The sequence below is a fragment of the Apostichopus japonicus genome, chromosome 1 (genome assembly GCF_037975245.1).
Source record: "Apostichopus japonicus isolate 1M-3 chromosome 1, ASM3797524v1, whole genome shotgun sequence".
NCBI lineage: Eukaryota > Metazoa > Echinodermata > Holothuroidea > Aspidochirotida > Stichopodidae > Apostichopus > Apostichopus japonicus.
Genome location: NC_092561.1, coordinates 19,312,733 through 19,336,086, shown reverse-complemented (window position 1 = coordinate 19,336,086; position 23,354 = coordinate 19,312,733). Strand labels below are relative to the sequence as shown.

Sequence of the window (23,354 nt, the reverse complement as noted above, 5' to 3'; positions counted from 1 at the left end):
TTGTGGTATTGTCATCAAACTTAAAAAAAAAAAGTTCAAGACATTTCAGAAAACATTGTGAAAACTTGTTTCCAAACATTTTAACAATTTTAAAAGACAAAATGAGAACTAAAATTTTCCAAGAAAGATAAACAGGACAAAAATTAAATCGCTGAGGTAATTGTAAAAATTTTAAGGTTAAAGTTCCTTTGCATCTTTGAGACATAATTATCGGAACCGGCCGCGAAGAATAACGACAGATCTCACCTATCGAATCCTTGGCGATTAAATCCATTCCTGTCGTAGCCTTCAACGTCAAATCCGAAGTTATTAAACTCTTCAGCTGTGTAGTTGCACGGCGCCCCCAACGAGGGCAGCAGATACGTCACGCAAACGCTGTGTTCCAGCTGCAACACGTCCCGCGGTTCCACATTGAAAGGTACCATCGGCACGTCGAGAAGGAACGAAGGAAAGCTGTTCTGGTTGCCCGATATCTTCTGCCACTGCCAGAAGAGCATGTCAGCGTACGCTTGGATGGGTAGGAAGAGAGGGTCGTAGGGGGCAGCAGATGTTGCTATGTGGCCGCCGATGTAGCTATAAACCTGACCTAGAATCATCTGTAAGCATTCGGAGAATGAGGAATAGCTCTCGCTCGCCACGGCGAGGGCGATGTCTAACTTTGACGGCAGCCTATGATTCAGTTGGAAGGACCGAACCAGACACGGTTTCCAAGCCGTGTCGTTCCTGAAGGGGTGATCCGGGACGCAACCGTCCGCATCCACGTCGCCGTTACCGCCGAAGTAGTTGGGTTGCCAGACGACAGACCGGCTGAGGTCGTAGGTATCCAGAGTGAAATCAAAGTAAGGTATGGTAACCAGACAATCAATCTCCTGTAAGAAAGAAAAAATACCACAATAAATACATATTAATTCCCCCTACCTCATTATAGGTTCATAGCATCATGAAGCTATGATGATTAATCTCTCAATGTCTAAATCTATGGAGAAATGTATCAAGAGTGAAATCAAAGTAGGGTATGGTCACCAAACAATCAATCTCCTGTAAAAGTTAAAAAAATACCACAAGGAATACATATTATTCCCCCACCTCATCATAGCTTCATAGCATCATGAAGCTATGATGAAACTATATTACTTCTCCCACCTCATCATAGCTTCATGAAGCTATGATGAAAACGTATTACTTCCCCCCACCTCATCATAGCTTCATAGCATCATGAAGCTATGACAAAAAGATATTACTTCTCCCACCTCATCATAGCTAAATAGCATCATGAAGCTATGATGCAACCATATGACTTCCCCCACCTTATAGCTTCATAGCATCATGAAGCTATGATGAAAACATATTACTTCCCCCACCTCATCAAAGCTTCATAGCACCATGAAGCAATAATGAAAACATATTACTTCCCCCATCTCATCATAGCTTCATAGCATCATGAAGCTATTATGAAAACAAATTACTTACCCCACCTTATAGTTTCATAGCATCATGAAGCTATGATGAAAACATATTACTTCCCCCACCTTATAACTTCATAGCATCATGAAGCTATGACAAAAACATATGACTTCCCCCACCTTATAGCTTCATAGCATCAGGAAGCTATGATGAAAATAAATTACTTCCTTACTAGTCAGAAAGGGATTATGAAGATGATCCAAGGTGATGATCTTTCAGTGTAAGTTAAGACTACGCATGGCCTGAATAACACATAAAAACTATAATAGCTCCTGATTCTGTTGTTTCATGCAGTGAATGGCTAATAATGTTAGCAGATGTTTCCATTCTTTTTCTGGTCAGCTAGACTAGGTCAGACTTTGCCACAGAGCAAAGGACGCAATAGTTTCATACAACTGTAAAATCAGAGCAGCTTTGAATGATGCAATGCAAATTCGAGTTGTGAACCATCCCTATAAATGAAAAATTTGACCAGCTACTATTAATGTCCATTCGTCACGGTGACCAACGGCAGCCTCCCTTTTACCTGCAATTTCTTTTCCACCTCGGTGAGGTAGATTCGATGCCAGAGCAGGAACAAGGGCCTGCTGTGGGCCTCCATGACATGAGTAATGTAGAGATTACGTAGGGACTCCCAGCTGTTTCCCGGTCCGGTACCTCTGAGTATCCTCACTGCCTCTTGAAACCGGTCCAGTTCCTCCCGGGTCATATCTCTGATCTCCTTTCGTACGGCCACGTTAGTGCATCTGCAAATATTGATCGCATATATATTATAAATAGGATTCTTGACAAGCCGTTTGTACTTCGCTACCAAATACCAAACCTCTGCACATTTGTATGTCTTTTAGATCCTCCTGCAAGCAGGAACTCGCAAAGAAGCCACATTGGCTTATCAAAGCCGCAAGCTGACCGAAGTCAGTCTCTTACATTCATATTTAACATCCATGATTATTAATTGTCAATTGTCAACAACTCTGTAACTGGACAACATACATTAATCTTGGAGTGACTCGAACCGGGGACCTTATGATTGGGGGACCTTATGATATTTTACGGTCAAAGCCGTCAAGAGTCTGGACGGGACTGGACAAGTTATGTCAGGGGCACCTCTTTGTGAATCTTCAATTTGTAAGGATGTTATAAAAATGAAGATACAATCATTCCTTCCCCTAATTCTGATCTCCTTTACGTTTATATTATTTGTAAAAGTAAATGGGACTGACGTTTCGATCCTAGCAGAATCTACTTCAGAGGCTGCATGAAATCCTGCTAGGATCGAAATGTCAGGCACAATTACTTTACACATTCTCTTACACAGCCTTTTTAGTGGATAAAGCTAATTGCTAACAGTTCTGTTTTATTTGATTTACGTTTAAATTTGGGCGGGACTAGGAAATAGTTTTCTTTTGGTCAACTTTTGCAGTATTTAGAAAGAGTTATTAAATTCAACTTTTTATTGGTAACTTTCATTCCATCAACTTCCAAGTCTCTATGAGTCAGACTAAACAAACGAACAGGCATACACACAAACCCTGAAACTGCCACTTCTTCCAAACTGAGGTATGATTCCACTTTCTTGATATGAATAATCCATGGGTTAAGAAACCATCTTAACCAGGGTTTCCCTAACTTTATCCCTTTCACGAACCCCCTGTGGATGTCAGAGTTGTCCAGGAACCCCCAACTTTTCGAGATACGATCTGAGTCATTATTATACTATAATACTCATAACAGCCTGTGTCTGTTTCATAATTCAGTAATTTATCACATGCACAGTACGGTACTACTATGACAACATATGCGTATGGAACGCGAAAAGAGTTTGTCGATAGGTACGACTTTTGTACATTACTAAATTATATGATATATCAGATTTTAGTTCAACAAAAAGGACTCTAGTTTTGACTCTAGTTTTGACTTTCAGAAACGAACCCCCTGGGATGGACTCACACAACCCCTGGGGGTTCATGCACCCCAGTTAGGGAACCCCTGATCTAAACCATCAGAGATAATTACCTGCATTCCACTCTCCCTCCACGAACACATATACACGTCTGACATCCTTTTTGAAGTACGTCGCCCTCTTGATGGACAATACCGTCCACTGTACATGTCTCCGACGCGCCGCATTCTACCTCTTCGCAGCTCAGCCCGGCGTGGAACGCCGTGACTTCCTTACGCTGTTGAGAGGCGGGGTTTATCGTGCCTTGCAACCTGCACTCAGCTAGTGACAGTTCCTGTCAAGAAGAATAACAATTGCTGTCAACCCTGATATATATGTTAACATTTTTCAACAAAACGACCATTCTCATTTGTTATTAATTAACGATTCCATTCACCAATGTAAAACTCTTAAACTACATCTAAACTGATGAAAATGTTTACCTGACATTTATGGCCAGGGGTCAGCCTGGCAAAGGCCAAGAAGTCGTCGCCTTCTGTAATACGCTGGTATGTCCTGTAGCAGCAAGACCCTACGAGGCACTGGTCTTGGCAGGCCTGATAGGACAAAAAGTTGTTACCATTACCACCGCATCCTGGAAAGAAATTAATCAAAATTTAGAAAGTTTTGACTTTATAAAGAACTATATGAACAGCTAAGAAAGAAGAAAACAGCTCAGCATGGAATATCAGGTATTTTAGTTTTGTTACAAAAATTGCCGCCATGCAGACCAACTTACAAAACACAAATGGACACTTAAACAATTATTAAGAGGTCATTTGCATTGCCCCAATTATAATAGAGAGTTACCTAATAGTCACATTTTGTTCAAACTTTGCAACAAATTTCACAGGCATTTTCACTCCCCGGGTCGTTTAAAATTCGATTTCAACAACTCATTCATGTCAGCAATTATATGTGGAGCCCTTTCAACTGCAAAGACAATACTTTTGCAAACTTCTATCAAAGCTTTGAGTACGTTGATCTTTGGTTTCAACATTCTTTACCTTTGACATAAGACAAGGAGTGATAAAACTGAAGAGCCACAGAAAACAATACCTTTAAATGAAGGTAAGTAAAATTCTCAATATTAATTATAGAAACTTCAGTTTTTGTATAGATCTGAAAAGAGCAAATACATAAAATGCTGATTTTATTGGGAATTTTTCTCCCCACAGCTTATTGGTTTGTAAGGGATGAATTTGGTGTGTACTTGGTGGTTACACCAAACACATGGTGCAGTGGCTTTTAACTGTTATCCCCAGTAGGGTATATGGTTATACACAGATTTCAACCCACTGTGGACTGCATAGCTAAGTTGGTACAGCACAGTACTTGTTATTCTGAGGTGACTGATTCAAATCCTATTCAATGTGTTTATATAAATTTCACTGAAAGAAAATATTAAATCTGAAAAGGGCAGGAAATGTTACTTCGATGAAAAGATAAAAGCAGAAGTTCTTTAGAAATTTTTTCCCCGCTGCTTTCTGGTTTGCATGGCATGACTTTGGTGTGTGATAGATGGTTACACCATACGCATGGGACTGCGGCTTCACGGTATCACCCCTAAGAAAGAAAGGAGCTATATAGAGAGATCTAAACCCACTAAGGACTGGATAACTAAGTTAGTAGAGCAGATTACTTGTTATTCTGAGGTCACTGATTCAAATCCTATTCAATTTGTTGATATCAATTTCACTTAAAAGTATTCTGTTGTTCATGTGCAGTTTTTTAAAAACGGAACATCTAAAACTTGTGTAACATCTCACAAAAAAGACTGATGGCCCACTATATGTTTAATGAAATAACAAACAACTGTATTCAATTGTAAAGTTAACTCTAAACCCTTAACCTTTATCCCTCATTTGCATATCCGTAATGCTAAGACGATATAGGAATGATGCCCTTTATATATGTAACAATAGTTAATCTTTTATGTTCACCAATGCATGTTAGCTGTCGGCGAGCCCTTGCTCGCTGGTGGAGAAGGCTTGTTTGGTTGGCCACGAGGTGTTACAAGGAGGAACTTTAATTAAATATATGTTACGCACGGTTCCTAGTGTTGTACATAGTATATTTTTGTATCCTTCCGAACTCTATCTTTACCGTGATCGGCCTCCCTTACACTTGCAAACCTGGTAAATACTATACCTGAGTAAACAAACTCCACGCATCTCTGGAGGAAGTGATCGTAATAATATCGCAGGAGCCGGTCGCTGCATTCGCCGTACTCGGACCCGATCGCGCAGACGTTGATCATGTGCTGGCATCGGCTGCCGCTGCAAGACGGTGGGCACAGACAGGTGAAGTTCTGGTAACCGGGGTTACCCAAGCAGGTACCGCCATTCAAACAGGGGGACAAGGCACACGGTTCGTTGCACTCTGCAACGTTCAACATGGAACACAAAGTAGATCCCTCCTAAAAACGAAAAGAAAACAGCGACAAATTTATCAACTGTGAGGAGAATTTTTAGGATATATTACGTGGACTACTTTTAAGGTAAGGTTTTTAGCTGCTTTTTCCTTTTAGGAAATGTACAAAAGGAAAGCAACTCCAAATAACTGAAACTCTGAAATCATGAGAGATATTTCATTCCCAACAGATCAGGTCAACCAAAACTGAGAACTTTCTTAATAAAGTTCTTAAAAGATAGTTCTTAATATTTCTGTGAGTATCTTAACAACTGGAATCTACATTTCTTATTATTGTTGTCTCTTGGCCTCGTATACAAAATTATGTCCGTAAGTATTGAGAAACTGAGAATATGTATGATAATTATATGTTTTAATTATGTTTTAATTACCTGGCATTGACAGACAGTGCAGGGGTCTGCATACCATTGCTGGTTGTTCTCGTAGACTTTACCATTGTAGATACAGGCCTGCACCTTACATTCGCAGGTTTCCAGGAGGCCGAGCTGGGTCTGCAAACCGGCGTTCTACGGAGAGAGAAGGATGACACTACATGAAAGCATTGATAGAGAGAAAGGATGTCTAGATGAGAATCTCTGAGTGAGAGAGGGACTTACATAAAAATTATAAGATCACAGAGAAAGGAAAATGCTTTGCTTGATAATATCTCTGACAGAGAGAAAGGGTGGTCTAGATAAGAATCTCTGAGAGAATCTGAGAGTGAGAGATACTTAATTAAAAATTATAAGATCACAGAGAAAGGAAAATGATTAACTAGATAATATCTCTGACAGAGAGATAGGCTGGTCTAGATAAGATCTCTGAGAGAATCTGAGAGTGAGAGATACTTAATTAAAAATTATAAGATCACAGAGAAAGGAAAATGATTAAAAGAACTAGATAATATCTCTAACAGAGAGAAAAGCTAATCAGGATGAGAATTCAGAGAGAGAGAGAACAGCTAGAATCAACAAACATCTCAAACACAGCCAGGAAAGATGTATGGATTTCTATTAAATATCTCTGACGGAGAGATAGATCTTACAAACACCCTGGCTTTCTTATTTATCCTCTTTTCATAGCTCTCTTCCACCCTTTTTTCCCCACACCTTTCTGTCTTTTTCCTTCTCCGGTTTATTCCCTACCCCCTTCCCTTAATCCTCTCTTTGTCCCTCCACTGTTTATCTCCTACCTCTCCTCTTCCCCTGTTGGTTTCTTTCTTTCTTCTCTCCATCCCCTTGTCTACTAATCCCCTTACATCTATCTCTTTGTGTTCACCATGCTCATTAACCTGTCTGTATTCTGTGCGTGTTTTTGTAGCTTCTGTTACTGTTACTTGTCATTTAGCCTTTGAAGAAGATCCTGCTAGGACCGAAACGCCAGGCCAACTTACTTTTACACATTCTTATTTATCTTAACTCTAACCAACCCTATTCTCTGGCAGCATCTAACCAATGCCTAAAAAGACATGTAAGTTCCTACAAAGTCCTCCCCCTCCTCCTCCAACCTCCTATTAATCTTCATCCCTCTCTCTTATTTATCTTAGCTCATTACAAACCTCTTCTTTGGCAGCATCTAACATTCTCGTTAGCTCTAGCACAGAATTCTCTAAGAGGTAGGTCTCTGTCTCGCACACGGATCCAGAGGTTTGAGATGCGCTAGACGAAGAGACGCGAGTTGATCCTCCGGACACCCTGTGGGATGAACTGAAGACCGTGCTGCTCCTGGATGAACTCCCACTGCTGCCACCACCACTCCCACCGCTGCCACCAGAGGACGATGCTACCATAATAATTATGAAAATGAGATAAATTGCAAGAGTTACCCAATGCCACAGAATATCAATACTGTTTTAGTTTTATGCCCTCAGCCTATCAGCAGTATATGCACTGGCTACAACCAGTATGTAACATTTAATTCAGTTTAAGTACCTCACTAATTAATATAAACAATGTAAATGACCTTAATCTGGAAATTAAGTTATACAAATGAGACATGACAATCTAATGCAGTGGCTCTCCACAATACCCCTCCCTCTCCCCCCCATCTCCACCCCCCAACCTCATTCCAGTTTACATCTAAATACACCCCACTTTTATAAGGAGGAATCGGTTAGACCGACATCACAGGGCACTGTCACTAAACTTAGGAAGACCTGTCCCCACGGTTTAGAAGAACTGGAAAAAAACCTACTCTTTCTGTTTCTGATTTTAGCATAATTTTTGAACATATTATGTAAAGCTGTGCATAACTATTCATTGAAACAAAGACAACCATTCCTCTCCCTTTAACTCCTTCAGATCTCATCAATGTGTCCACTTATAGCAGGTGGAAACAGTTTATAGACTAACATCACAGGGCACAGTCACTAAAAGGCATCGGTCCTTGATTCTTACCAGCCTTGTGGATCCAACATACACTTTCCATTTGTAAGTTTAGCATAAATACAGAACATATTATGTAAAATTTGTACATATCTAATCATTAAATACAGAGAGACTGCCATCTATCTGCCTTCTACTCCTTCCGACCTCAGCAATGTTTCCACATTTGTCCCTACCAATTGCAATTAATAATGAAACAAGTATATGCTACCCACAGAGCTTAAACAGAGAAGCCAAATTATCGGACTTACCCCTGGAATGTTGAAAATTCCTTGAGACAGGCTCGTCATTTTGTACATCTCCGCCCTCAGCATTAACAGCTTGCTCTTCTACTGAAAAATGAAGGGGAAAAAACAATGTAAACAAATCCATGTCGATTTGATTTTTTTCGGCAGAAAAGATTTGATAAACTTCGGTGGAATCGGGTGCTTATGGACTTCGCGTATCTACGATGAGATTTCTAGTACCGCGACGGGATGGTCCAGATCTATTAGTGATTTATAGAAAAGCAAAAGTTATTCCCAAACAGCTCTTATTTGCAAATCTGGGTTGTACAACGAGAACGAGGGCACTATATCAGCGGGGGGCGGGGCAGGGGGGTGGGGGGTCGATCCCGATTGAAAAGTGGGAGGGGCATTAAATGACTGAACATGGATAAAAACTGAAGGATTGTGCGGGGAGGGCTTTGGCCCAAAGCCTTCATCGGGTGGGGTTCATGGGCCCATCGTGGGGCCCTTGAGAGGGTCCAGGGGGAAGCGCCGGTGGGGATACAGGGGCAGACTCACAGCCAGGTCCAGGTATTTAAACATCTGGGTGTAACTTGAACCAAAAACGGCAACATTCTTAAACTTTGCAAACACGAATAAAATCATCTTGGTCTACAGATGTCTGCGACATGCACATATGGTATCATAAGTACACATTAAAAAGCACTATTGGGTATCTGGGCACATTCACTTTATTGGAAACATAAAAACCTAAATAAAGCTATTTCAGGAACATATCCTGGGAACAATCCCTAGGAGGCAGTTGAGGAACATGGAGAAACATTATGTATCATCCAATGTAACATATAGTGATGCCTCTGGTGTGTGTATACATCATCAGGAACTTTTTAAGAATTTTTCAGTGGGTGAGCTATTTCCCAAACGGTCAGCATCATAAGAGTTTTGAGGTTTAAGTACAGACGGACATGGAGGGTGTTATGATCTTGTGGAGAGTGGGACACTGGTGAAGGTACAAAGAAAATCAGGCCATACTCAAAAGAGTTGTTGTTCCAAGGTATAGCTATGCCTCTTACCTGCTGGTGCACAGTCCCATGGAGGTCCTTGAAGAACAGAGGTATGAAGTTCTAATGTGTGAATCCAACCCTACCAAACAATAAGCAAAAGAGACAAGAAAGTATAAATTATAAAATGAAGAATAAAATACCTTCTTTACAAAAATGAATTCCGGCCAAACTTTCATTTAAACTGGTTGCCAATTAAAATATGAGAAGAAAAAAATTATAATAACAGCAATATAGCTTTGTAGATTCCCTTTTCCTTGTTGTATATCATAACGATAAAAATGTAAACACAATCTCCATTCCTTTGTGATTACCGTTAATAGTTTAAAATACTGCACAATTTGATAAACACCATTCCATTTCTTTTATGATTACCAATTTTACAAATAATCTTTTTACGGGTTTATCACATACGCCACAAAAAAAACAAAAACAAATAATCCCTCATTATTCATGATTTCCAACTTACAAGTTACTTCAACTGATTGAACACTTTTGGCAACACTAAAAAATAAGAGCAATACTATAAGTTTGAAGATCCCTTTTTCACTGTTATAATATATGTTGATGAAGATATAACTTTTTTGCATGTACCTGTAGTATCATCCACAGCCCTTTAAATATATTATCAGATTAAACTCAGATGTCATGATGTCACATGACATGGATGACCCTGTTTCAAACATTTACTATAAATCTTATCATCATCACTGTATCAAATTGAATGACGTTTAAATACTTACGTTGAATTTATTTTTGGCTTTTGCCGTTTGTAAAACGTGTAAAATCGTGTTCTCTGGGAGGTCAAAGTTTGCCTCTTCTTCTAACGTTACTTCCTGAACATCGTCGCATCCGGTGAATAATGACATTCGGGTCGGTTCCATCACCAACAGTACTTTGACCAGCTCATTGTTCACAAACGGGGTACGAAATATTGCTATCTGCACGGCGCCCTCAGTATCCATATATCTGACCTTCAGCTGTCTCGACTGGGATAGAGACGTCATGCTGAGAAGGACGGTCTGACCGGAGGAGAACGTCAACAGCGTCCCCGAACTCGTCGGAACTTGTCTTCCGACGACGAACAACGAGAATCCATCGCTGGTCTGTGATCGCAGTCTGCCAAGAGATAATATAGTTTTGCTTAACGGCGGCATCTTCGGTCGCACCCGCCATATCGTTTCATTCGTCTCCCGGTCTGTCTCCCTCAAGACGCCCTGATAACTGACTGTCTGCTTAAATCGGCTGATGAGGTCATGAACTGAAAATAAAAACCCATAATTAAACAATAAAACCTGTACAAGATAAAAAGATCAAGCCCAAAGATATATTTGTTGAATTTGGAAAGCAAGCAATTTTTGACCTCCTAAAACTGCCACTTGTAAGCTTTACAATTTCAAAAGTACAGTTTCGGCTCAGCTGCAACTGACCAATACTTTTTACATACATCATTCATGACCCTAATTTTCCCAATTATTTCCCCCTCCCCTTCCCCTTCCCCTCCCCTTCCGCTTCCCCTTCCGCTTCCCCTCCCCCTTCCCCCTCCCCTCCCCCTCCCTTGTCTTTACAACCTTGCTTCTCCTTCTCCTATGACCTTGATCTGGTACCTTTCCTCAGACCCTTTGCCCTTTAGGTAGTCCTTTGTGACTTACAGTACCCATCCTCCCTATGCTATGGTAACCCCTCCTACCCTACCCCCCCAGTTTCTCTTACTCAATACTTCCGGACCTATCATTTCTTAATTTCAATCGACAATATGCAAAGTTAAAACACATTACCACAAACACTAAAGAAAAACAAGTATCGCATAGTTCTGTTATCAAATTCAAAATTGAAATTGAAATTTAGCATATAAACCAACTCGAAAGGTGTGTTCTCAAATATTGCCTTTCTTGTACACTTTATATTGAACCGTGGAACTATACTTCCATGCATGTATTTAACAGGAAGTAGCTGACATCATGCTTGAAGTCAGGAACGACGTGTCCTAAAAATTAATCCCTATTTATCCTCTCCACAGTACGGTTCTGAGCGAGGCTTCCTCTGTCACCTTAAAGCCGACATCAATCAACACTGACTGCCCTCACATGTGGAACAACTTATTAATATTGTTGTTATAAGGGATGGGCAGGGCTAGACCTACTACAAAAGATTCAAAGCAAATTTGTTTGGTCATTTAACCTGCCATCTTTTGGGGTGATTAATCCTTCCCAGCTGAATGGGGAGGAGGTTGTCATGGAGATCAATAATGGTGGCTAGGTGAGCTTCCCTATCAAATAAATGGTATTAAAGATATATATACAGTACAGGGAAACATGTATACCAATAAGTTAACTGTTTCATAGTCAGTTGAACTCTCAGGATACCTTGAACCCTCTGACTCAGTGGTTTGGTCGCCTTGGTTACAACCTTTCAAGGAGACACAAGCCTCATTTAGCACCACTGATCTAGTAGTAGTTGATAAAGATATTTTTAACTGTCATGCACAATTTCCCAATTCATAGCCATTGAATGAAACATCTTATTCCATTTCGATGTTTCTTCGCACACAACGGCCAAGGACTTGATCAAGTCTAAATACAGCATGACATCATTGAGCCACATGTGATTCAACTTGATATATTTTTTTCTTTTATAAACAATATGTATTTTCTGTTAATAACTGGAGAAGGGTTTTTGCAAATTTATGCTGAATTGTAAAATATTGAACCTCCTACAGGTAGTTACACAGATCCCAGACGTGACTTTTAAATTTAAGGATTTTTGTTTTAATTTTTAGGATATCTCCCAAACGGAACAACATCTTTTTCATAGCTGTTCTTTACAATGATCTTAGTCATATCTTATATTACATATCATCTCATATATCATCTCTTATATTACATACATCTCATATTACAATGATCTTAGTCATAAAGACTTTTTAGGAGACTTCCTTTCCCTTTGTACACAATTGGCGATAAAACAAATAAATGAATGAATATCAACCAAAGATGATGGTTGGATACATTATGTCGTCCAGTTACACAGAGTTGTTGATGATTGACAAATCATAATCATGGACGTTAAATATAAATCTAAGAGACTGACTTCGGTCAGCTTGCGGCTTTGATAAGCCAATGATGGCTTCTTCGCGAGTTCCTGCTTGCAGGAGGATCTAAAATACATATCTAAATCTTCTCCTTCCTGTACCCATCAACCTTGCCTGGCATGGTGATCCATTCTCTGCCTCTAGTACTAAGATCTATGTAATGATTTATAAATAACTCAACATACATCTGCCAAACAACATTTTCAACTCAACAGATAAACTGGCTCTATTTTCATTTTCCCCTACCAATGCAATTAACCTCAATTACCTCAAATCTATCCATGTCAGAGGTCATTGTCAAATATATCTACAAACATCCTATACCACATCATGTCTATTGGCCTACATTAACCATTAAATTAACCACATATGTACATTACGTTTGAAGTCATTCAACCACATTTATAATAATAATATTTGCTATTTATATAGCGCTTTATACCAGCGATAGGTCTCAAAGCGCTTTACAGACGTTATATTACCCCTGGTCAATGATAACCTGTCCCAGAGACAATCCCTCCAGTCGGCAGCATATATACTGCACCCAATGACAAGTTACCTCACAGGTACCCATTTATAACCCTGAGTGGAGAGAGGCAAGTGAGATAAAGCATCTTGCCCAAGGACACAACGTAATGAACTAGGCAGGAATTGAACCAGCAATCCTTGGATCACAAGTCCGACGCCTTAGCCAATTGGCCACCACGATCTCACTTTTACCTAGATAAACCAAATATTGACAAGTACTGTACTGTATGTATACAGAACTATAGTAGTAACTCTGTTATATGTGTGTGTCTGTCCTATACACGTGTCTGTACATTATCTCTTTTAAAAATAATTTATCATATTTTAATACCTTCATCAACTTGAGTGGATGGTGCCCCAATCACACCATGCACCATCAACACCATTAGCACCATCCACTTTAACACCATGTTGGATTGAACCCTGGTCGTTGTCATTGCATCCTACTGAGAATCAGCCGCAATATACCTGAAAGTAAAAAGTTCAATAATTATGTTAAAATTAATTTGATCAAATTTTCAATGTGCCATAACATTTTAGGATAAAATTATAAACCCCACTCCCATGACAAAATGGACGTAAGAATCCAAGATTAATGTATGTCGTCCAGTTAAAGAGTTGTTGACAATTGACAATTCCTAATCATGGACGGTAAATATGAATGTAAGAGACTGAATTTGGTCAGCTTGCGACTTTGATAAGCCAATGATGGCTTCTTCGCCAGTTCCTGCTTAGAGGATCTAAAATATATACACATACATACATACACAAAAAGTTGATTGAGCGAGTTCTACACGTGAATTGTGCATCTTTTAAGTATCGCCGCATCAACAAAATATACCCAAGCAATAGCATTTTTGTGAAGGCCTAGCAGTTTTTGCATATTTATGAATTTTATTTGTAGCTCATAAAATACTGAAAATCGGCCTACTTCCTTGTATGCAAAATGATATACATATCTGCATCTGTGTAGCGATTGGCCCATTTCTGCGTAGCATTTTGCGAACTGCGACACCTGGATAAATTACTCCCAGAATCACCTGCAACAGTTTTAATTTCTGATACAGTTATAATTTAGGTTTGATAGTCAGATCTCTTGCATGCTGGAATTTGTCCTTAGTAATACACACCAGTTGTTTCCCGAAATGAAATGTACAGCTCACATGATTGACAGGAATTTAAACTAGTTCAAACATTTCTTTATATTTAGGCCTACATATTCTACATTCTGGAGGTCAGCAAAATTTGGGACAGTAAGGGTGATACATCTTGGCACACTGAAATTACGTCCTCACAACACACTTTTCCTCCAAGAGCTATCTGCATATTGGGACAGTAAGGGTGATACATCTTGGCACACTGAAATTACGTCCTCACAACAATCTTACCCTCCCAGAGCTATCTATATATTGGGACAGTAAGGGTGATGTCTATATTGACACACTGAAATTACGTCCTCACAACACTCTTGCCCTCCGAGAGCTATCTGTACATTGGGACAGTAAGTGTGATATATCTTGGCACACTGAAATTACATCCTGACACCCCTCTTACCCTCCCAGAGCAAGTTTGTATATTGGGACAGTAAGGGTGATAAATCTTGACACACTGAAATTATGTCCTCACAACACTCTTGCCCTCCAAGAGCAATCTATATATTGAGACAGTAAGGGTTATATATCTTGGCACACTGAAATAACGTCCTCACAACACACTTTTCCTCCAAGAGCTATCTGCATATTGGGACAGTAAGGGTGATACATCTTGGCACACTGAAATTACGTCCTCACAACACACTTTTCCTCCAAGAGCTATCTGCATATTGGGACAGTAAGGGTGATACATCTTGGCACACTGAAATTACGTCCTCACAACAATCTTACCCTCCCAGAGCTATCTATATATTGGGACAGTAAGGGTGATGTCTATATTGACACACTGAAATTACGTCCTCACAACACTCTTGCCCTCCGAGAGCTATCTGTACATTGGGACAGTAAGTGTGATATATCTTGGCACACTGAAATTACATCCTGACACCCCTCTTACCCTCCCAGAGCAAGTTTGTATATTGGGACAGTAAGGGTGATAAATCTTGACACACTGAAATTATGTCCTCACAACACTCTTGCCCTCCAAGAGCTATCTGTATATTGGGACAGTAAGGGTGATATATCTTGGAACACTGAAAGTACGTCCTCACAACACTCTTGCCCTCCAAGAGCTATCTGTATATTGGGACAGTAAGGGTGATATATATCTTGACACACTGAAATTACGTCCTCACAACACTCTTGCCCTCCCAGAGCAATCTATATATTGAGACAGTAAGGGTGATATATCTTTGCACATTGAAATAACGTCCTCACACCCCTCTTACCCTCCAAGATCTATCTGTATATACATGTCTGACAGAAATTATTAGCACTTGACAAGTAGGGGCAGAGAGAGTGCCATTTATCCTATAAAATTAGAATGACCTCCTATTAAAAGGTCACCAGTTCACCACAGGCAGCTCCATCAGTCACAGCATGGGTGAGTGTTAAGTGCTACCACAGGAGGGTATAACTGAACAATACCCAACAACCACCCATGGTTAAAAATGACTCCCCTTGCAGGGATTGGAATTATAAAAATTTATATTTAAATAAACATATATTATTACTAAACAGGGGGAGGGATTCCAAATATAGTCTAATGGTAGAAATAGTAAACCAGGGAATTTAATCAGTGAATTAAAGCAAATGCATGATGCAGTTGAACTGTAATGTACAGGTAGTTATAAAACTGGGAGTCAAGATGGCACACATTAATTGTATGTACAGTATGGATGTATGTATTTTAGATCCTCCTGCAAGCAGAAACTCGCGAAGAAGCCATCATTGGCTTATCAAAGCCGCAAGCTGACCGAAGTCAGTCTCTTAGATTCATATTTAACGTCCATGATTATGAATTGTCAGTTGTCAACAACTCTGTAACTAGACAACATATATTAATCTTGGATTGACTCAAACTCGGGACCTTATGATTGAAAGGTACCGGTGTTAACCACTGAGCTAACACTCCTTAACTGTCAGTTTGAACTGCAAAAAAACAAAACATTGTCCAGGTTTGCTCGGTTGGGTAGTTGATTTGCATTCTGTAGATCCTGAACATTATTGATGAAATTGCAGTGTAGATTCCAAAGACCAGAAGGGGGCAGGGAGTGGGGGAGGGGGGTGGGAATGGGGAGGCATACGACTATGTCCCAACATTCCACCAATAATTCTCACAGCAATGATTAAATTCATTCACAGAACTTTCCACTCTTGATGACATACTGTACAGTACAGTACTTATACTGTAGTTTACACAGAATGCATCCATTGTCGTTCTTGGTGATGAACAGTGAAGTCGCAAAGGGGTGCAGAGGGTGGGGCGGGTGAGGGGAAAGTGTGGGGGATTTCTTGAGGATTATTTTAAAACCAGGAAATGTGGAAATGGAAATATCACTGAGCCTTACAAGTGCATTTATCATTATTTTTTTTCTCTCTGTAATCTTGATTTTGCTGTTAGAATTTGTCTCTTTTCATGATCCTGCATACAAACTGTATGACTACTGTTACCAGGGAGCTGCTACCCTTAGCAGCTCCCTGCTGTTACCATGGTTACTAGCTACATAACCTAGCTATCTAACACCTGCTGTACAGTAAGTTCCAGTAACCTTGTTTGGAATATAGTGTAGTCTTCTCCTGACATGGCTTATAAATTTTGTGTTAATGTGTATCTTGGTATGTGTGTGTGAGTATGTATACATGTACTATACATGTATATTTAACAGGGAATCATTTAGTGTCCAAAATATGCATACCATATGAGTTTAGACATCTCTCAAAGTTGACTCACATGTAAACTGTAGTCAAAATTGGCATGAATTTAGGTTTATCTGAGGTTTAACTAATTCTTTCAAAATCATTTTTTTTTTGGTGGAGGGGGGGGGGGAATGAACCAGACTAGAAAAGCTTATATGCTTATTCTGGTTCCTCGTACAGTATATACCATCACACTTGTATATTTTAGGGAATTTAACAATTTTGTTAATTTACATCTAATTTTACATCAGCCTTACATGGACTATGGTTCCAGTGCACAAAAAAACCTGCTACACTTTAGCAATTATCAATATACATGCAATTTGCCAATTTTGCATAGCATTTTTGCTATGTGATACCGGATAAATTATGCCCCTGCAGTGTACATGTATGTATGTATTTTAGAGCCTCCTGCAAGCAGAAACTCGCGAAGGAGCCTCATTGGCTTATCAGAGCCGCAAGTTGACCGAAGTCAGTCTCTTACATTCATATTTAACGTCCATGATTATGAATTGTCAATTGTCAACAACTCTGTAACTGGACGACATACAGTAATGTTACCATGGTTTCGGTGCAAAACTTATCTTACGCCTGCAAAAAGCTTAATATTTTGAATAACGTTAGTCATAAATACATAAGTGAACTGGTATCCTTAATAAGACCATACTGTATATCCTTTATATCCCTTCTTCCTTGAAATTTCCAAAACAATATTCTACAACTAATGAAAACATAAAATAATTAAAAAAAAAAAAATACAATTGGATGATCAGTCATTTTCCCACACCTACTACAGCGGTCGTTGATGGCAAAACATCTGTAGATCATTCAACCCTCGAACAATTTCCTATTTTGTGGCGAATCCTTCCTATTGTGGGAATAATTGTTCTAACCGCTAAGAAAAACCAGTCACTGTTAATGGCTTTGAAAAAAGAAAAAAAATAATTAACTCGATCGTACAGGAAAATACCTGAGCGCTATAGCAAAAGAACAATTAACTTAAAGGAACTTTTTAGTGGCAGCCTATTGGGTATATGACAAAAAAAACCATAATTTTTTCATCTACACAGTCCTACAGCAGTTTGTGGATTTTACATCCATAAATGATATTAGGAGAAGTGATATTTTGAACCTCGCGCCAATTTTTAAATCTAATATACTGTATTTTGAACAGTGGAGAACAATGAGCGACTGTGACATCATCGCGGCACTTTGTTTTGGGGACTGCAGGGACGCTATCATTAGCAAGCTACGATGTAGCGAGGAAAGTTCAAATTTCTGAAAGTAAAACAGCGATAGATGGAAATTACCTGGTGAAGTTGCAAGGTAGCAATCTTTTGGAGAGTTAAAACATTCCAGAATTCCCTAACTAGTTTTTCTAATTTTCTTCATAATATGTGTTGTTCAGATATTTGTTATTTGAGAGATTTTTTTTTAAACACAGCCGTACTCGAAGTCTGTACACATTTCTGTGTATTGTATCGAGGCCAAGCTTAGAGTAAGCTCACAGAACACACATGTATATTCATCCAAATCAAGCTTCTATCTTGGTTGATACTGAGCAGAAATTGACGTTGTTATTTCTTAAGTGTTGATTGACACACTACTGTATGTAGAATATGACTGTATGATACAACTCGATACAACACTACAGTACACGATTAAAATAGATCTAATTTATGAAATAAATGCATCGTGGGAAGATGATTGCTGTTTTACCTCTCTTGCAACCGACAGTCCTGGTATACAGGCTTACATCTAGGACTAGTACACTTTGTCAATTCGACACAACAAGGCATCACCTACAGTAATGGCAACGGCCGGTCACCATGGAAGAAATTGACCTACAGTAGTTTGTGTCGCTCAAATGTATGTACTGTATGTATGTATGTATTTTAGATCCTCCTGCAAGCAGGAACTCGCGAAGAAGCCTCATTGGCTCATCAAAGCCGCAAGCTGACCGAAGTCAGTCTCTTACATTCATATTTAACGCCCATGATTATGAATTGTTTATTGTCAACAACGCTGTAAACTGGGCGACATACATTAATCTGGGAGTGACTCGAACCGGGGACCTTATGATTGAAACACTCCAACACTCCAAATGCGCTGTGAATTACAGGTCCAATTGTAGGAAGGGAGGAGCGCTATGACTACACATAAAGTATAAGGCAGATTACACAGACACCCTCAATGCATAGTGCACAATATAGGGCTTTACAGTATATAGCCCAGCAAGATTCTGATTGGTCAATCAAAACCATCAAAAGTCAAAGGCATGATTTACCTCACCACAAACAGTTTGAAATCTTGGTATTTCAATATCTTGAAGCATCATATAGCAAGTCGTACGAACACTGTCATATTGAAACCATTTAATGATTGTATCGTCTTGTAATATTGTCCCCATGCATCATAAATGGGCATACATGGGGCGATGGGGTGAACAGTGTAGCTTAACGGGAACATGCCTGTACTGTACGTATGTACATAGCAGATAGCAACATTGGTTGGGAGATACAAGATGATACCGTACCCTTGCGCACCAAGGGAGCCTTCCATTAATCAAAGGGATCCACTGCTTGACACTTAATGAGTTGACAATCAATCAATTGACAATTTGGTTTCATAGTCTCAGATTAACAGGAACATGCCTACAGGTTCGTTTGTACATAGCAGATAACAATATAGGTTGCGGGATACGAGATGATACTGTACCCTTGCGCACCGAGGGAGCCTTTCATTAATCGAAGGGATCCACTTCTTGACACTTGATGAGCTGACAATCAATCGTTTGACAATTTGGTTTCCTAGTGTCAAATTGATCTATAGCTCCGCTATGAATCATTCTAACTGTTACGTGATAAGTCAATACTTTTAATGCGACCGCCACCATACTCTCAACAAGGTCAAAACAACTGGCTGAGATCCTGCCACAGGAAGTTAGCAAGTGCGAGACAGACGACTTCCATTGTGTCCTCAAACAGGAACTAAGGCCTTCTTGTTTAGGGGGAGGGAATGTTTTCACAAAAGTGTCCGTTATACAGATGGGTAAACGCATAGCTCTGGAAGGTTAGGCTTAATATTTCTTTTACTCAAACTGTACACTGTAAGTGACACGGAATCTAGCCTGTTATATATCCAGGCTCCATATTTGGGGATCTTGATCCTGAAACTAAACTGGGATCCTAAGAAAACAATCAAATTTTGAAAAGTTTGGGTGACATTTGTATGGGGCAGTAACCTACCATGCACATTGTACAAAGGTTCTAACTAACTTAGCAATTACTACAGTAACCTACCATGTACACTGTACAAAGGTTCTAGCTCACTTAACAATTACTAAAGTATCTTCTCTCATCTTGATGATATTTTGCTCCATATTTTCCTCTCAGTACAAGGGTCAAAACTTTTTCCGGCATCCATTTTACCACTCATAGGACTTACATATAGATATGCTGTGGTATTATTTTTAAATGTAACCATGTATAATCTGAACAGAGTAAGAAGTTTTCTCAAAGACTGCTAAAATTTTCCAGATTCACAGCCGTAACCAACTTGAAAAAATAAAGTCGATTGAGCGCCATGGAATGATTTTCTAAGAATGGCAAGGAATATTTATAATTCTAAGCCATCCCCTTCATTCTTAGCTACCTGTATTCCACTCTATACTATTTGATATTCTCACAAACTACAATTTAATAAATAACTAATATTGTTTTCAATATATACATTATACTTTTTAAAAAACTCAAATAAAACACAGAGAGCCATGCACTCTTTTTATCCAAAATTGGAACATTACCTGTAGAGCCTTTGTTAAAACCTTTTGCTCAAAATTTGATATTTTTCCCACAAAACTTTGTATTTTAATAATTAGATGACAGTCTCAACTTCTTAATTTTTATTTTGTTATTGTCTTTTCTTCTTTTTCTTTTTGTTCCTTCTTCAACTTTTAACTCTTTTCTGCAAGTGTTGTGACTAAATAAAATTTAGAGCAATTTTTAATGAAATTCCATCCATCCATTTTTCAAGTTTGTTCGGTATTTCGTGAAAGCATCAGGCAAATAACTGCACAGTGAATGATCATATTCCGAGCTGTTTTTGTCCCTCTTTATAAGAATCAACTCTAAAGTATTCTATTTCTATGGAAAAGGAGCATTTTGATAAAATTCTAATTACTGCAGAAGATCTTGACAGCTGCAACCAACCATTCCATTGGATGCAACCATTCCAAATGTATTAGGTTTCAAGGATTTAAGTCAACAAAAAGATTCCAACAGGAAAGCAAAGTTTTCTAGCTTCAACATAATTTATTTTATGTACATAATTTACACAACTTTATGTGGACATGATTTCAAAGGTGGGGGGTGATGGCCAAATTCTTAATTCCCTCCAACCCCCCCCCCCCCTCTTATTCAGGTAGAACCATGAGTTTTATGGAAAAGACCATAGATCGCTAAGGGTCAAATTTCAACAAGCACTGTATTGCGTCAAACCTTATTTTCTGATTAAATTCACACTTAAAATAAACTGTTAGCAAACTGCTTATAAATCCACTATAAATTCACACTTCTCCAAATTTGAGCATAGCTGCTGGAGAATCGGAACTACTGTGAAATTAATTACAGTACTTTGGAGGTCTTTCAACAATTTTAAAAAGATCTGCAAAAGTTTATGGCACATATATACAACTTTACTGAACACCTTTCTGTGCAATAGTTTGTGCTCCTGTTACACATGTATGTTATAGTATCTGGATTGACACACCATCAATTGGGTTGTTTTGTAAGCCACTGCATGCTCAGGCCCAGCTTTCTATTTGTTGTACAATTTATCCAGATTTACAAAATCCTTAAAACAAAATCAATGAAGCTTGGAGACTCTTGAGCAGTGAAATAAACATTTCCAATTGATGCACTGTAAATCCTCTTCAAGGAACAGTTTATATAATCCACAAGCGTCCATGAATTAACTGAAAGCTGAATGAAAACCACAAGATAATAAACAACAATCCCACCAACAATAGATTGGTCAGTGAAAGGATTCTTAAAGAGGATTTACTGTATTTACAGCCCTGGAACTACTTGGTTAATACACTGATGATATGAACAGGATTGGAAAACTTAAAACCAAATCGGGCTTCTACCATCTTTCTGTAATATTTACAAGATTGACCACTAAGTTGTCGATAAAAAAATACAGGACAAATTTGGGCTAAACATACTCTCGGAATATGGGGCTAAACTATTGGACATACAGTATGTCTCTACACAGAGATAAATGTCAGACCATGGAGCTGCTATTTGAGCTAAAGTATATAAGTACTAGTTGTACTTGTAGGTCACTGACCACACAAACCCTGACCACAATTGCACACTTGTGTAAATAATATGTGGATGACCACGTCCCAACCCAACAATTTGACCATTTCAGCAATCTTAAATATTCTAGGCCTAAAGTACTGTAATATGAAGGCAATTTAACAATGTGTTTGGGCCTAGCCCTGTCTTAAGCAGGTAACTTCCACGCCCATGTATTTTGGCTTAAGTTTATGGTACACAAACTTAGCATAGGCTACATTTGGAAATCTAACTTTTCTTAGCTTGCCTCTAGAGGTCTTGGATCAACTTGAAGTTGGGCCTGTGCTTTGCCTTAATTTCTTTATTTGCTGTTCTAATTAAGATGATCTCTACAAATGAGTTGGCAATCATGGTATATATATTTAGACTAGCCTGTCTTCAATGTCATTTCAAGTGGCAGCTCTTTCGTAGGATCCCAAGTTTAGATTGTTTCACAATAGCCCTCAAGTTACTCCTTGAGTCCTTGGACTAACGTTAGGCGTACAGTATTTCAATCAAGGGCCTATTTCTAGTTAGATCTAACAGTAACACCAACAGGCTAAGTAGGACCATTGTAGCCTAGTTAGTCTATCAATTATCATATTTTAGAAAACAATTATATGAATAAAACTTAAAACTTAAGCTACACCTTGCCAGTAGCAATCCTTACAAAAGGTCGGCGCCCAACCAACTCACTTTTCATCTGTTCCTCTTTCCCCAGAATAAATGCTTTCCTCTCGAGATATCTCGTCAATAACTAATCGGTAATCTATGCCGGTTCACTGCTCCATTTTTGACGAAAACTTTGATAATTCGAAACTTCTTCCAAAAGTGATATTAAACTCCAAAGTTTCTCTGGTCACATTTAAGTCCAGAACATTCTTCAAAAGAACCGCCTTTTATAGTGACAGATTAAAAAGTTAATCCTATCCCACTTGGTGATAAAGAAGAACAGACAATGGCTGACAGGTGTTACCGGCGGATCGTATTGTCGCCAAGTGTTAAATCAGTGCATGTGGTTTAGATACTATATAGTGTGCATATGTGCGGAA

General features: G+C 38.9%; 1 protein-coding gene across 1 annotated transcript in view; it reads right to left on the bottom strand.

Annotated features, from left to right (window-relative positions):
* LOC139972149 (uncharacterized) overlaps window positions 1-23,354 on the bottom strand; it is a 100,522-nt gene extending 77,168 nt beyond the window's left edge. Inside the window, exons 1-12 of the mRNA XM_071979127.1 lie at window positions 22,999-23,354; window positions 13,441-13,577; window positions 10,234-10,751; window positions 9,503-9,572; window positions 8,454-8,534; window positions 7,377-7,600; window positions 6,211-6,345; window positions 5,558-5,825; window positions 3,850-4,001; window positions 3,481-3,701; window positions 1,991-2,210; window positions 247-869 (exon numbers count right to left, since the gene is read on the bottom strand). Coding sequence (XP_071835228.1) covers window positions 247-869; window positions 1,991-2,210; window positions 3,481-3,701; window positions 3,850-4,001; window positions 5,558-5,825; window positions 6,211-6,345; window positions 7,377-7,600; window positions 8,454-8,534; window positions 9,503-9,572; window positions 10,234-10,751; window positions 13,441-13,546 — 2,618 coding nt within the window. The 5' untranslated portion in view covers window positions 13,547-13,577; window positions 22,999-23,354. The remainder of the gene's footprint in view (window positions 1-246; window positions 870-1,990; window positions 2,211-3,480; window positions 3,702-3,849; window positions 4,002-5,557; window positions 5,826-6,210; window positions 6,346-7,376; window positions 7,601-8,453; window positions 8,535-9,502; window positions 9,573-10,233; window positions 10,752-13,440; window positions 13,578-22,998) is intronic.